At 45.1% G+C, this 16,138-nt stretch overlaps 1 protein-coding gene across 2 annotated transcripts in view; it reads right to left on the reverse strand.

Moving 5' to 3' along the window:
- Nucleotides 1-16,138, reverse strand: part of CXADR (CXADR Ig-like cell adhesion molecule) — a 67,884-nt gene that overhangs the window by 36,790 nt on the left and 14,956 nt on the right. For both annotated transcript variants that reach the window (XM_056109226.1, XM_056109225.1), the window contains exon 2: nt 267-433. In XM_056109226.1, coding sequence (XP_055965201.1) covers nt 267-433 — 167 coding nt within the window. The remainder of the gene's footprint in view (nt 1-266; nt 434-16,138) is intronic.

The raw sequence follows: 16,138 nt of genomic DNA on the forward strand, positions 1-16,138 counted from the left end.
TCTCAAAAGTATCCAGCAGTTCACCCTTGTTCCCTACCATTCTTAGCCCCTGACCCATTTCACCTCACTGCAGATGCACCCCACTATTTCTTTGTCTTTGAATCATAGTGGTCCTTACCCCAGACAGCAAATCATTCTGAAAAATCTGGGGCTCCCTTCAGAGTCCCAATGGCCCTGCTCCTCCCCTGCCCTGGGCACACAAGGTGCTGGACACGTCAGGCAAGTACCACAGACATCTGGTGAGTAAGCGGGCACTGAAGACTTACCACTTGGTCCACAATCTGATTATCAGCCGGCGAGAGCAGCCACTCAATGTCCAGAGGACCCTGGTCCTCCTGACCAAGGGTGAACTTGCAGGGCAAATAGGCCGTCTCTCCTTTCGCCTTTTCAATCATCTGCTCCGGAGTAGTGATACGCAAGCTTCGGGTGAAATCTGGAGAAAGAAGCACGGGCAAGGATTAAGCACCTGCTGTTAGGTTGGGACCAGGCCCATGGGAGGTCCCCAGCTGCTCACAGGAGCGCAGGGGGTGGGGGAAATAGTCAAGAAGCTTAAAGTAGTCTGCAGTCTATGGCGTTGGGGGCATGGGTTAACTTGGCCATCCTGGTGGAACGCACAGGCTATGCCTGGCATGGTTCTGGGGGTGGAGGGGAGATCTGTTTTTGTTTTTTGCTTTTTGGGTTACACCAGCAACACTCAGGGATTACTCCTGGCTCTGCACTCAGGAATTACTCCTGGCGGTGATTAGGGGACCATATGGGATGCTAGGATTTGAACCCAGATCGGCCCCATGCAAGGCAAATGCCCTATGCTCCAGCCCCCAGAGGGGATTCATTTTTGAATTGTCTCCCTGATCTGTTTTGACTGTTTCCTTTGTTCCTTATTTGGGGCTGCGGGCTACAGCAGGCAGAATTTGGGAGGCCATGTGGAGCTGGGGGTCATTCTCAGGGCCCTGGGAGCTATCTGCCCAGCCCCAAAGTCTGCAGTTCATTCTGGCAGGAGAATACCCCTTAGTGAATAATTCTGTCAACTTCCCAACTTGGTAAAAAGTTTCTCTTAGTGGATGGTGTTTTCTATCTAAGATGCCTAAAACTAAATCCTGGGGGATCTGAACAGATTGGGGGTACAAGGCCCCTGTCGTGCAAGTGCAAGGATGTGAGTTCAACCCCCCCCTAACAGGGGGCTGCTGCCAAACGGTACCAGGACTGGCCCCGCAGGTGCTGCTCTTGGGGCAGTGGTGGCACAGTGGAGTGTGCTGCCTCTACATACCACAGAGCAGAGACAGGCAAGGGGTGGAGCACAGCCCTAAGCAGAACCCCAGTGTGAGCCCTACCACCAGGAGCACAAGTGTGAGCTTGTCCATGTGACCAGCAGAGTGCCTGTGACACCCTCATGCAATACAACAAAACACAACAGCAACAACAAAGAGAAGGATGGAAATGAATACACTAAAACAGAAAAATTACACGCATCTAGTTCTGGGTTACAGGCATTCATTGACTCACACCCGCCAAGGTGCCGGAAACACCTGGGACTGGGAAATGTCTTACTGATACATTTCAGCGCATGTTCTTCTTAAGACTTCATTTTATGAGCACATTCATTTGTGTACATAAAAAAATGTAGAAGACTAATATCCAGGGCCAGGGAAAACAGGGGTAGGAAGACTGGTCAATGTTCAGAACTAATCACAAGTGTGTGGGGGGGCTGAGGGTAGGTAATAGAGAAAAAGGTCCGTTATGACAATCTGGGAATGATCACACTGGACAAGATCTGATCATCTGGGGAACATCACGGATCACGGATCACGGTCCTCCCGTTGTTCATCAATTTGCTCAAGCGGGCCCAGTAACGTCTCCATTGGAGACTTTGTTGTTACTGTGTTTGGCATATCGAATACATCATGGGTAGCTTGCCAGGCTCTGCCGTGTGAGCAAGATACTCTCGGTAGCTAGCTGGGCTCTCCGAGAGGGGCGGAGGAATCGAACTCAGGTCGGCAATGTTGGTTGCATGCAAGGCAAACGCCCTACTGCTGTGCTATCGCTCCAGCCCCTGTGGAACATAAAGTAACAAAATAGGAGACTAACACCCAAAAATAGCTGGGATAAGTACCAGGAGGTTTTACTCCATGGCTTGGAGGCCAGCCGCACATGCTAGGGGAAAAGTAAGCTCAGATAGAGAAAGGAGGACCAAATAAAGGGTGTTGGGAGGATCCTCCCAGGATGGGAGATGTATGCTGAAAGGAGACTATAGACCAAACATGACTGCCACTCAATTTCTCTTTTGCAAACCACAGCACCCAAAAGGAGAGAGAGAACAAAAGGGAATGCCCTGCCTCAGAGGCGGGGGGGGGGGGGGGGGGGTGAAAGGGATACTGGGATCAGTAGTGGTGAAGAATGGGTACTGGTGGAGGGATAGGTACTCGATCATTGTATAACTGAAACCCAAGCACAAAAATCTGTAAATCTACAAATGTACATCACGATGTTTCACTAATAAAAATTTTTAAAAATATATGGTCAAAAAAAAAAAACCTAAAGTCGGTAAAGGGATATTCTTGGTAACCTTTCAATATCAATATTGTAAACCACAATGTCCAAAAGGAAGGAGGGAGGGAGAGAGGGAGAAGGGGAGAGAGAGAGAGAAGAGACGCACCTACTGTAGAGGTAGGCAGGGGGTGGGGGGTAATGGTAGCGAACTTGGGGACACTGGTGCTGGGAAATTTACACTGGCAGAGAGATGAGTGTTGGAACACTATATGACTGAAATCTAATCAAGAACAGCTTTGTAAGGGTCTATCTCATAGTGATTCAATTAAAAAGTTTTTAAAAATTTTAAAAAACAAATTAAATAAAATTTTAAAAGACTTCCTTCTAAATTTGTGATAAACTTGACTAAGTTTTTATTGTGGGCTGGAGCAATAGCACAGTGGTAGGGCCTTCGCCTAGCATGCGGCCAGCCTGGTCGAACCCGGGTTTGATTCCTCCGCCCCTCTCAAAGAGCCCGGCAAGCTACTGTAGAGTATCCCTCCCGCAAGGCAGAGCCTGGCAAGCTACAAGTGATGTATTTAAAATGCCAAACACAGTAACAAGTCTCACAATGGAGAGTTACTGGACCCACTCAAGCAAACTGATGAACGGGAGGACAGTGCTACAGTGCTGTTTTATCAAATGCTTTAAAACATTTCTACGCATCAGATGCTGATATCCATTTGCAGAGCGTTCGCTTATACCTCAATTTCCCCAAAGAGCTGACCTCTATGTTATGTTCAAGGAAGTAACCCCTGAGCGCCACTAGATGTGATCCACACCCAGCTCCTCAAGCATCCCCACATCAAAGGCTCGCCCTGCTGTGGCCAGTCGTCAATAGCATGGATACTGTCATGCAAGCCTAAGTCTAGGCCCTCAGGGGCCAGAGTGATAGTACAGTGGGTAGGGCATTTGCCTTGCACATGGCTGACCTAGGTTCAATCCCCGGCATCCCATATGGTCTACCATCGTGATGCATGCAGAGCCAAGAGTAACCCTGAGCATCGTTGGTGTGACCCAAAAAGCAAAAAAAAAAAAAAAAAAAAAACTAGGCCCTCGGAGACTCCGACACGCTGCCACCTGCGTCTGTGGGAAGAAGTGACACAGGAAAGAATTAAGGAACAACGGCTTCAACTGTCCACCAGGCAGTCACCAGAACACTGTGCCCAGACCAGCTGTCCACAGCCCTCAGTCAAGAGAATGGCCCAGTTCAGCCTGGTCTACACTGCCACTGTAGGGTTGTGAACTGAAACACAATATTTCTTTGAAACTCTCTTTAAAGCTTGTTACAGGAGCTGGAGCAATAGCACAGCGGGTAGGCCGTTTGCCTTGCATGTGGCTGACCCAGGTTCGATTCCCAGCATTCCCCATATGGTCCCCTGAGCACCGCCAGGAGTAATTCCTGAGTGCAGAGCCAGGAGTAATCCCTGTGCATCGCTGGTTGTGATGCAAAAAGCAAAAAGCAAAAAAACAAACAAACAAACAAAAAAACTCATTACACCACGAAGCCTCATCATCCTGCATAATCCAAATGACCTTTTCAGCCCCAATGGACTCCCTTATTATCTCAGGTTTCCTACCCCAATCACTAGTCATGCCCACATTTCTTTTTAAACTCTGATTTTTTATTTTTATATAATCATGACTCTCCTGAATCAATAATTGATCCTGTGAACAGCTTATATTTAAAATAAATAAATAAACTGAGCTCCACTCCTGCCTCATTCACTAAGACATTCTCCCTCTCCAGATTATACTTTTGCTGTCTATGAACACCCACAGTACTTTACCATATGCGATCCATACCACCTGACTGGCACAAAACATACGCTCTAATTTTTCCTCTCCACTTTATAGATTTTATAGTGAAGCTGACTTGGCTAAATAAAAGGCAGTTCTGTTACATCTTCCAAAAGCCGATGAGTTTACCTTTTCCCCATAAAGCCATGCATTCTAAAGTGAATATTTAAAATGTTGATTCTAATTTGCTATTCATTCATTAGTTACATAAACATAGAAACTGTGGGCACCTTTGCTTACTAATGAGAGTTCCATGCACTTTAGTATAAAGAACTGGTAACGTTAAGTGTGATCGATTCTAAAATATTGAAAACACTATTCCACCAGAGGCAGCGCCTATTACTTGAAAAGCTCCTTTCCACAGTGACTATTATTTGTTGTCAGCTTTTAATCTGTCCAATAAATCTAACAGATGAATGACTAAAAAAGGCTGTGGTATACAAAACAGAATGCTACTCAGCTATAAGGGAAAAATGAAATCTTGTAGTTAGCTGATCAACAGAACTGGAAAGCATCCTATTAGGCAAAATAAGTCAAAGGTAGATGGAGAGACACCAGCAGACCTCACTTATCTGTGGCATGCAGAGAAACGAGGAAACAGACAGTAATGAATGATGACAGAGCTTTCGCCTTTGGTTACGAAATTCAGATGCCAAGCAGGTGGCATGAGGGAATAGAGAGGCAGTCTCAAACTGAAACTGACTGATGCTCCATCAAGGTGAAGTCATTTTATACATCAAAATCATAAATGTTAACATTTTTGAATAACAATGTCTGATTAGTATGAGAATTAGAACAATCTCAATATGCTAAAAAATTAAAAAAACAAAAATAAATAATTGCGAATGTAATTTTGCTTTATAAATACAATTAAACTACTTGAGTAAAATTAAGTTAGTCAATGACTCGTTATTATCTTGTAAAAATCAAATTAAAAAGTTAAATGGAAGAAGGGTAGCAGAGACAGGCAAGTAAAGTGCTTGCCTTGCACACAGCTAACCTGAATTTGATCCCTGGCGCCTCATTTGGTCCCCAGAGCCCACCACAAGTGACTCCCAGAGTGCAGAGCCAGGGGTAAGCCCTTAGAACAGCTGGGTGTGGCCCCAAAGCAAAACACCCCCTCAAAAAACACAAAGGTAAATTACATCAATTAACTAAAAATGTAAAACTTCAAGTCCAAACTCAAGTTCACAAGTAGTTTCAAGCAAAATCATAACAAGAAAATGCAACTCATTTTCATGATAGCATCTTTATCCTGTTTTTTGATATCTAAAAGTTCACTTTTATCATTTGAAAGAGAACCTTAGAAAAGGTGTATAAAAATAGCCTAGAAACATACATACCGAAGTATTAGCAGCAGCTGTTTCTGACAACTGGGATTTTAAGTAAGGTGATTGCCCATTATTTGGTTTACACTGTGATTTTTTAAATTATGTGCATGACTGGGAAATAGGACTTTGTAATGGCTTTCCAGAAATTTCTTTTCAAAAAGGTTTACAACATTCAACTGCTCTTCATTGTAGTGTATCAAAATGAATAAAAATCTGAAGATCCTAAAAAAGTTACTGGCTTTTCTAGCAGCACTGAAGGGGCCTCTTTGCTGAGTATTTTCTGTGTTGACATACAACAGTCATCAACTCCTGATGACGAAAAACAGACACTCAGCCTCAATCAAGAGGAATCTGGGGAATCTTTCCCAGTACTAGCCAATTCTACTTATGTGGTAAAATGCACAATAAATTAACTTGCAAGCTACCTGGAGATTCAAACATGGTTTAAAAACTAAGTGACAGGGGGTGGGAGGGATGCTGGGATTGTCGGTGATAGAGGGTGGGAACTGGTGGAGGGATGGGTATTCGAGCATTGCATGACTGAAACACAAACACGAAAATATGTAAATCTGTAACTGTACCTCATGGTGATTCACTAATAAAAAATTTTAAAAAAATAAACGAAGCGACAAATCTTAGATCTTTACTCAAAACTTATACTCAGAGCATGACGACTTGTTACACATTATCAACCACAAGGTATTCTGAGTCCAGTTAATAAGTGCTCAGCACCAGATGATATAAATAAACTAGATCACATCCCATTTTGGCAATGACTGAAGTAACATCTGCCAGTTTTTCTAATTATTTGTTTTTGGGTCACACCTGGCGGTGCTCAGGACTTACTCTAAGGTGCGCTCAGGGATCAGTCCATGTAGGACTTGAGGGGACCATACTGAAGGAGCTGATCCTGGCAAGGAAAGTGCCTTACCCACTGTACTATCTTCTTTCCAGCCCCTGTCTAATTTTTTTTTATATCTCTATATTCCAAATCACTTGGATCTTTAAGGTCTCTAGTTCCTACTCTAACTACCATCTGCACATCAAAATGATAATGAATTCAGGATTTTTTTCTTTTTACCCCTTAATATGATTGCTCTCATATCTAGAGCCTTATGAAGAACTGTTTCTACTTTCAAAATGAAGCAGAACTACTGAGGGACAAAAGCACTCTTTCTTTAAACAAAGGATCATATTTTTAAGGGAGAGACCAACAGAAACTTCAAAGAAGACACACAGATGATGCAAAGACGTGAAAAAATTGTCCGTGACACTTATGTAAATCAAAACAATGAGGTATCTCACACCAGTAAAATGGGTACACACCATAAAAACAATAACTAGTGTTGGTGTGGTTGTGGGAAAAAAAGAGATGCTCACTCATTACTGGCAGCAATGTAGACAGCCCGGTCTTTATGGAAAACAATATGGAAAAGTCTCAAAAAATTAGGAAGTAGGTCCCATCTGACCTAGCAATGGCATTTCTTAGCACCAGCCCCAAGAGGTCCTCCCCACAAAAAAATCTACTGAGAAAAAGACATCTGCACTCCTATGTTCACCACAGCTCTGTTCACACAGACAGAATCTGGAAGCAACCCAAGTGAACAAGAACTGGTGACTGGATAAAGAAACTATGGTACATCTACACCCTTGGCCCTGAGAAAAGATGAATCACGCAATTAGCTTCTACGTGGATGAATCTAGAGAAAGTCAAGCTGAGTGAAGTTAGTCTGAAGGAGAGGGACAGATGCAGAAGGAACTCTCACATATGTGGGATACAAAGAAACAACAGAGGGATAACTAGTGTCTAAAGGTACCAGAAACTCAGCAGTGGTCTTCAGCAGGAAGCTGACCACAGGGGAAGGATGGAGAGGGATTAGGATGATGGGGGCTGGGGAGAAGACACTGGGAAAACGGTGGATGGAGGAAAGTACAAACTCTGGGGTAGAGTGTAGTAAGGGTCTTTGTTATACATGAAACCCTGTCTTTAAGAGCACTGTAAACCATGGTGCTTAATAATAAATTTTCAAAAAAAATAAAATTAAAAATTAGGGGTTGGAGAGATAGTATAACAGCTAAGGTGTCTGCCTTGCGTGTGGCCAACCAGGGTTCGAGCTCCAGCACCTCATAAGGTACCCTGAGAGCAGAACCAGGAGCTAGTTCTGAGCCAATTATGGGTATGGCCAAAACCCACAAACATGGGGCTGGAGCAGTAGTTCCACGGGTAGGGTGTTTGCCTTGCACGTGGCCAACCCAGGTTTGATCCCTGACACCCCATCTGGTCCCCAAAGCACTGCCAGGAGTGTTTTCTGAGTACAGAGCCAGGAGTAAGTCCTGAGTATAGACAGGTTTGACCCAAAAAACCAACAAGCAAAACAAAACAACCAAACAAAAAAATCCCAAACAAAACTTTTTAAAACCCACAAAGATTCCCTCTAAAAATTAAAAATACATAAATTTTTTATTAAAAAAAAATTTTAATTTTGTTTTGAACTGATTCAAAATCGAAGCGTTGATTTCACTGATTTCAGGTTTTAACCTCATGTTCATTTAGATGGTCTTCAGTTATCTGTTCCTTCTGGCAATCTTAAAATAGGGATGCGGGAAAGTGCTAACAAAACCATGACTGATTTTTAAAAAAGAGAAATTAGAGATGAGAAATTTTAATGTGAAAAACCTTAGGAAAAAATAAGGAACACAAAACCATGAAGAAAACAATCAATGATGGGCCATAATGTGTCAGCGTTTGCTCTGTCTGCGTCCAAGGTCTGAGGCACAGGTCAGAGCACACATGATCACTGAGGCTGCCGAGAGCAAATCCTGAGCAGTGCTCCAGAAAAGAGAAAGAAAAACACAAATGTAACTATATCAAAAATTTTGGAACAGGAAACTAAGTTTCAATAGGTATGTGCTATAGAAAAGATTGTGCTTCTGTTACTGGGGAAAACAAAAGTTTGACACACATTTTCTGTTTTTCCTTATACCAGCAAGATGACAGCAGAGAGGGTACAAGCAAAGGGTATTAGAGAGAATGTGTCATTTGGGGATTCAGTGATACATCCCAGGTCCTCTCACCTAGGTGTGAATTACGAGATAGGCAACTGGATCCAAAAAAGAAAGAAAGAAAAGAAAAAGATCTATGCAATCAACAAAGCACTTCACAGCAGAAGAGATGCTCAAACTGACTTAGCCTAAACATCTCCCTTTCAGGAAAACACAGGAAGGCTCAGCACCCCTCTGGAAATCTGCCTTGTCTGAATAGCACTGCACTATCTTCCCGTTGTTGATCAATTTGCTCTAGCAGGCCCAATACCGGCTCCAATGTGAGACTTGTTGTTACTGTGTTTGGCATATCAAATAAGTCAAGAGTAGCTTGCCAGGCTTTGCCTTGTGGGCCGGTGAGATACTCTCCGTAGCTTGCCAGGCTCTCTGAGAGGGGCGGAGGAATCGAACTGGGGTCGGCAGTATCAGCTACGAGCAAGGCAAATGCCCTACCGCTGTGCTATTGCTCCAGCCCTCCAGCCTTGTTTGAATGAATCAAGAAAAGCATCCCCAGCTCCAGACGACTGCAACAGCCCTGGATTGTTCCACTTCCCACTCGGGAGTGGGAGCAGGAACAGCCACTGCCCACTCAGGGAAATGCACCACAGAATAAAGTAACAATCCAGCAAGTCTGGATGCCTCAAGTACACAGAGCACCAGTCTGGGGCCTGGGAAAAGAAGGGGAGGCAAAGCAAAATAAATCACAGGTGCCAGTTCCTTCACAGGAAACAGAAGTCTGAGCTTGCTTGGCACAGTGCCTCAAGCAGCCTGTGGCACAAATTAATACAACTTAGACACACCTGTGAAATATCCACGTGTAAACCTGTGTTTAGGAGCCCAGGCTGAACTCTCACAAGAGGTGACATGTCAAGAACATTAATAACTGGAATACTCTGTGGCAGAAAAACACAGTTTGTTTTGATGAACCTAAAATGCCTACAGGCAGGCAAATTAGGGAGGGAACCCCCCACTAAGCTCATCCAGCTGAAACAAAAAAAAAAAAGAGCTTGGGGCAAGGGACCTAGGTAAACACAGTTCTCTGCAGCTAAAACTCCTAGTGAAAAAATTGTCTGGAGAGCGGGTAGAGCCAACCCCGACTCAGATCAATACAAGCCCGACTAAATATTGACACAACCGATCAGTTTTGGAGGGTGAGGCATAGGCAGCTCAGCAGGGGAACTCACATTTACTTCCTCTTGCAATCCCAGCAAGCCTACCTTTCAGCCAACCTGAGATGCCATCACCGCCTCCCACAGGGCCGCCCTCACCAGCAACAAGCCCGGCTGCGACTAGGAAGTGAGCTCCAAGAGGTTGGTACTTAGGGAGCGCAAGGGGAGGGAGAACATGAAACTCAAGCACCCCGACCCTGGGCCCCATACATTGGACCTTGGCAGGGGAGGCAGGGAAATGGAGGAAGTAAGGACAAGTCCAGCTGCTGACCAGCTCCACCTTGGTGAGCTCTCACAGTCTTGCTGATAGCAGAGCTGCACCTACATACATGCACACACACACACACACACACACACACACACACACACACACACACACACACACAGGATTAGTCTCCACAGTAACAGATCATGTGGGCAAACACTCCAATCACCTAGGCAGGGAGGAGTGCTATCGGGAGAGATTGCTCCTACCTGAGAAACAGACCTCGCCCAGGCAGGGCCACCTCTGCCAAATGGCAACCACACCCCCACGGGCAGAGATCACCCCATGGTTTCCTACAGCTGGGCTGCTTGTTAGCAAGCACACCCCACTGGCTGCTCTGTTCCCCAGGCCAGACTTCGCTCCCTGGAAGCTGGAAGGAGAAGCCAGCCTCCTCTTAGAGCTGCCCTGGCAGGGGTGCAGCCGTAGACACCTCGCCACTGAGCAGCCTGCTTGGGCTTGACTTGCAGGGAGTTTCCTGAAGCGGCGAAAGCCCTGGGCCCACCCAGTCCAACCAGCCGGGCTAAGATCACTGCTAGAGCCAGCATCAGGCACGAAGGACCATGAACTCCCAGTCACCACCCAAGTTCACTGCACAGGCCCCAGGGAATAGTGGGCCAAACAGGGGGACAGGGAGATTCAACACCCCCTCCCCCAACCGAGCAAGGCCACAGCCCGGGGAGGGTTCCTGGCCGGAGCGCAGACACAAGCTGGCAATAATAGTCCAGATGCCACTCTGCAAAATGAGATGGGTGGGAAGAGAGCTTGCACGGGAGAAAGGATAGAGCAAGTGTGAGAAAAGTCCTAAAAGAAACCTGGTTTCTCTCATTTCCACAGAGTATTTCAATCTTATTAGACACCAGGCAAGTTTTACCACCTTTCAGAAGACCTCTTGTTAATTTTATCGTTCCAATTTTGATGATTTCTGTTCATAAGTGCTCAATTTCATTTTTTATGTTTAAGTGGAACTTATTTCACTCTTTTCTTGTGGTAGTAACTCATTGACAATGAGAATGCTCCTTTCAAAACTATAGCACTGTAGAACTGTCCTCCCATTGTTCACTGATTTGCTCAAGCAGGCACCAGTAACGTCTCCATTTGTGAGACTTGTTGTTACTGCTTTTGGCATATTGAATACACCACAGGGAACTTGCCAGGCTCTGCCATTCGTTCAGGATAATTTCAGTAGCTTGCCGGGCTCTCCGAGAGGGGCGGAGGAATCAAACCCAGGTCGGCCGTGTGCAAGGCAAACGCCCTACCTGCTGTGCTATCACTCCAGCCCTTTAAAACTATATAAACATTTATATACTTAAAAACACTAACATCTACAGTTTCATTCTATTCATTTTTCAGCAAAGCTAGTCATCAAACCAGATAACTAATAATCTACAGCCGAAGAGAACAATTTTTGACGATCACGATCACGACCATCCTGTTGTTCGTCCATTGCCTCGAGCAGGCGCAGTAACGTCTCCTTCGTCCTAGTCCTGAGATTTTTTAAAAAGTGCCATATTCAAGGCTCTTTCAGGGTTAGGAGAATGAGACCCATCATTGTTACTGGTATTTGGCATATTGGGTACGCCACGGGGAGTTTGCCAGACTCTGCCGTGTGGGCAGGTTACATTCGGTAGCCTGCCAGTTTGTCCAAAGGAGGAATGAGGTAATAAGATGTTGTGCGGCCGCAAATGCGGCCACGCGCTTCTGGGAGCTGAGTTTTAGTCTCTGGGTCTTGGCCGTTGATGGGATTATACGGAGCAAGGGGGCTAGTTGGTGGGTGTGACCCCTGCCTACTGGAAGATGGAGGATCTGGGTGGAGGATGCTCAGCCCCAGGATCTCCAAGCCTGCTCACAGCCCTGATCCGAGCAGGCTTGGAGATCTCAGTCCCGGGACCCGCATGCCTTTGTTCCTCTGCCGTACCTTCATGCCGGTACCTTCATACTTTAACATACCATGCTTAAATAAAAAAATATCAGGGAGTGGGGGGAGGGACAAAGCAATAGTACAGCGGGTTGGGCATTTGCCTTATACATGGTGGATCCAGGTTTGATTCCTCACATCCCATATGGTGCCCTGAACACAGCCAGGAATAATTCCTGAGTGCAGAGCTGGGAGTAACCACTAAGCATCGCCAGGTGTGACCCAAAAGAAGCCTAAATAAATAAAGCCCATTTAAAAATGATGATGATGATGATGATGATGATGATGATAATAATAATAATAATAATAATAATAATAAATGTTGGTTTGGGCCACATCCAGAGGTATGCATGGCTTACATCTGGCAGTGCTTTGGGGGACATGTGTGGTACCAGGGATCAAGCCCAGGTCTGCCACATGCAAGGCACATGCCCTACCCACTGTATTCCTCTGGCCAATAATATGCCACTTTGGGGAAGACTGGATTATGAATTCATACTATGTCCTGCTAAATTTTATGTTGAGCCCTAACTCCTGCCCCGACCATCTGATTAATAAATTAGACACAGGGCCTTTAAGCAAGGAGATGACTAACTTACAGTGAGGTCATAGGGGTAGCTCTAGTGCCACCTAAAAACCTGTCATACTGTGATTTTTACTAAGAATATGTATTTGCAGCAGTAGAGCACTTCCCTTCCATATCTGAGGTCGTGCGTCAATCCAAGACACCACATACACTATTTAATCTTTGTCCCAGTTGATCAAAGAGCAACTAAAAATAATTTCACCTTTGTCCATTACTGACAGAAAAACTAAAACTCTTGGAATTAAGAATAAGGTTCAAGTGGCCGGGGCGATAGCACAGCAGGTAGGGCATTTGCCTTGCATGCAATGAACCGGGTTCAATTCCCATCATCCTATATGGTCCCCCAAGCACTGCCAGGAGTAATTCCTGAATGCATGAGCCAGGAGTAACCCCTGAGCACCACCGGGCGTCAGATGTCCGGGCACAATTCAAGTGCAAAAAGCAAAAATAAATAAAAGAATAAGGTTCAATCCCCAGCATAGCATTTGATCTCCCAAGGACTCCCAGGAGTGGCCCCCGAGCACAGAGTCAAGAGCAAGAGTAGGATTGCCTGGGAATGGTCACAGCACCATCTCAAAAAGAATGCAAAAAGGTATCCTTTGTTGTTTTATCTTTGTGACTACCAGAAAGAAAAAGTCTTAGTGTAAAAATGGGGGTGGTAGCAGGAGAAAGCAACTCTACAAACTGAGGGGCATTCATTTCACCCCACTCCACCCCCATTCCTCACACTCGAGAGGAAAGAGGGGCTAGAAACTGTGCTCTCTTGCCAATGACCAAGAGTTTAATCAGCCATAGGTGTGCAAAGGAGCCTCCATAGAACCCCAAAAGGTTGGTGCTCAGAGAATCACAGGTCAGGTGAAGCTGCCGAGATGTGGGACAGAGAACGCACGGCCCTTGAATCTTGCCCGAGGAACCTCTCCCATCTGGCTGTTCCTGAATTATAACCTCGTATATACTTCGAAATGATTTACTAAGTAGAATGTCTTCTGGGGGTGGGGGAACCTTTGATCTATGACCAGTTGGTCAAAATACTACTGTCAATCTGGGTTTACAACTGGCATCTGTGGGGATAAGGATGAGGGGAGCAGTATGGGGTAATAGAGGGGCAGCAGTATTACAGCACTGTTTTTTTTTTCTTTTTGACCATACCTGGTGATGCTCAGAGCTCACTCCTGCTCTGCACTCAGGATCACTCCCAGTGAGCTTGGAGGACCACATGGGAAACTAGGGATTGAACCTGGGCCGGCCCTGTGCAACGCAAATGCCCTATCTACTATACAATCACCCTGGCCCCATTATGGCAAAAAGTCTTTATCTGCAGGATCTAAGCATATCCTCAATGTAGGCAGTGTTAAATCAGGGGAAGTGCCCAGGCAGTGGACAGAGGGTGTGGCTCAGTAGCTGAGCACAAGCCACTCAGGTCCCAGCATTAAGGGAGAGAAAAGAGATCAAATCCACCTAGCCAGTCTGAGCAGTATCTGGTGATATGGAAATACACATCAGAACTGGTGTCCGGCCCGCTGGGAGCTGGAGTAGGCTCACTGACCCAAACACCTTCCATGCCAACATCAGGCTGAGGTTAATCCCTGGTATCATCTACATGCACCACCCTTGATCCTGGTCATTCTGCTCATACCTGCCCCCCACTGCTGTCTGCGACTCCTGGGGCCACTTTGAGTCATTTCCAGTGCCACCAGAGTCAGATGTCCGGGCACCACAATTCCAGAGTGTTGAGACTGGCCAGCCCAGGCACAAGCACAGCAACTAAAAAAGGTGGAATCCACACACACAGCTCCCTCACCATCTCATGGGGAATCACACAAATGTTTACGAGGAACAACGTGGGGGGGGGGGGGGTGCAACTTGCAAATTCTGGTCACAGCAACTACCACATCAATAGAGGTAAGGGGGTGGGAGGAGTGGGAGGGAATAACTGTACCATCTTTTTCTTGGTCTAGGTGACTAATGCGTAATAAGGACAAAGAACTGATTGCTCAGACTTCCGGTCATAGCTGACTTCCTCATTCTACCCATTTCTATTTTTCAATCAAGAGAGTTTTCACTGAAACTGCTTTGTTTTGTTTTGTTTGGGGGTGGGGGTGGACATTCTGACATAATTTCACCAAGGTTAAACCCTCCAGTAGCTGCACAATGACTCAGACACCTAATTCTCTTGAAAACCTTCTGTATTGGTTTCTCAGTATCTCCCGCCCCGAGGGTGTGCTCCAGCCAGTTCTTCATCTTTCCCCTTACTAAGCACCCACACTATTTTATGTCAACTTCCTTCTTGTTCGCTAACTCCTTCTACCTTGGTCTCAGGTTAGTACTTCTCCAAGAAAGCAATCTTTGTGTCCAACAAAGACTGAATTAATGCCCTCTATATAATCCTCCAGAAATGTTTTGGTAATGACATCATTTGGGGGAAGATTTTCAAATTCATTTACCATTGTCATGGGCTGAGAAAATGCAGTAGAGCACATACCTTGTGTCTGTGAGGCCCTGAGTTTGATCCCAGCATGGGGGCAGGGAAGGGGGGGATCATTTTTAACTATGATTGATTTCCTATAGCAGAGCAAAAGTTTCAGGCAGACAGAGCCAGAGACAGCTCAATGGCTGGAACGCATGCTCTGTGCAGGGGTCTGGATTTAATCCCTGTCATCACGTGGCCCCAAGGAGTGACCCAATGAGCTCTGCCAGAATGATCCCCGACCATAAAGAGTAGTTGTTCCCCAGACACTGCCAAGTGTGGAACCAAAACCATAAATTTAAAAAAAAAAAAAAAGAGTCACAGGCAAAAGTATGTAAGAGAAGGGAAACAGTATTCATCAGAGATGAAAGATGGTTTATGTACATAGTGGGGGTCAGGGGGAATAAACATGGGGAAAAGTTAAAACTTTTTTCTATTAAAGATAGAATCACGGGGCTGGAGAGATAGCACAGCGGGTAGGGCGTATGCCCTGCACGCGGCCAACCCGGGTTCAATTCCCAGCATCCCATACGGTCCCCTGAGCACCGCCAGGAGTGACTCCTGAGTGCAAAGCCAGGAGTAACCCTTGTGCATCGCCAGGTGTGACCCAATAAGCAAAAAAAAATAGAATCGCAAGATTTAAAATGACCAGGTAGGATGATATCAAATGGGTCTAAGAAAGAAAGTAAAATTAAGTGCAAATTTGCCTGTGCTTATGCATATTTTTCCTACAGAAATATTTTTAAAAATTTAATTTACATTTGAAAAGTCTTGTGCATTTCTCTGGTTCCTTAGAAAGGGTGTGTTATAAAGACCTGAACTATAAAAAACATATGGCATTAAGTTTTTTGAGGAAAAAAAAACAATTTTGCAAAATGATTAAATGATAAAGCAATATTAAAAAGCAAAAGGAGCAAATCAGAATTAGTATGTTTAAGGGTTTCATCGAGACAACTCTAGCTTTGTTTGGTTGTCTAACAAATAATTATAGATGTCTATGTACTGGAATATTCCAAGCCTTGTAAAAAAAAGTTTCC

The sequence above is a fragment of the Sorex fumeus genome, unplaced genomic scaffold (assembly GCF_029834395.1).
Source record: "Sorex fumeus unplaced genomic scaffold, SorFum_2.1 ptg000265l, whole genome shotgun sequence".
NCBI lineage: Eukaryota > Metazoa > Chordata > Mammalia > Eulipotyphla > Soricidae > Sorex > Sorex fumeus.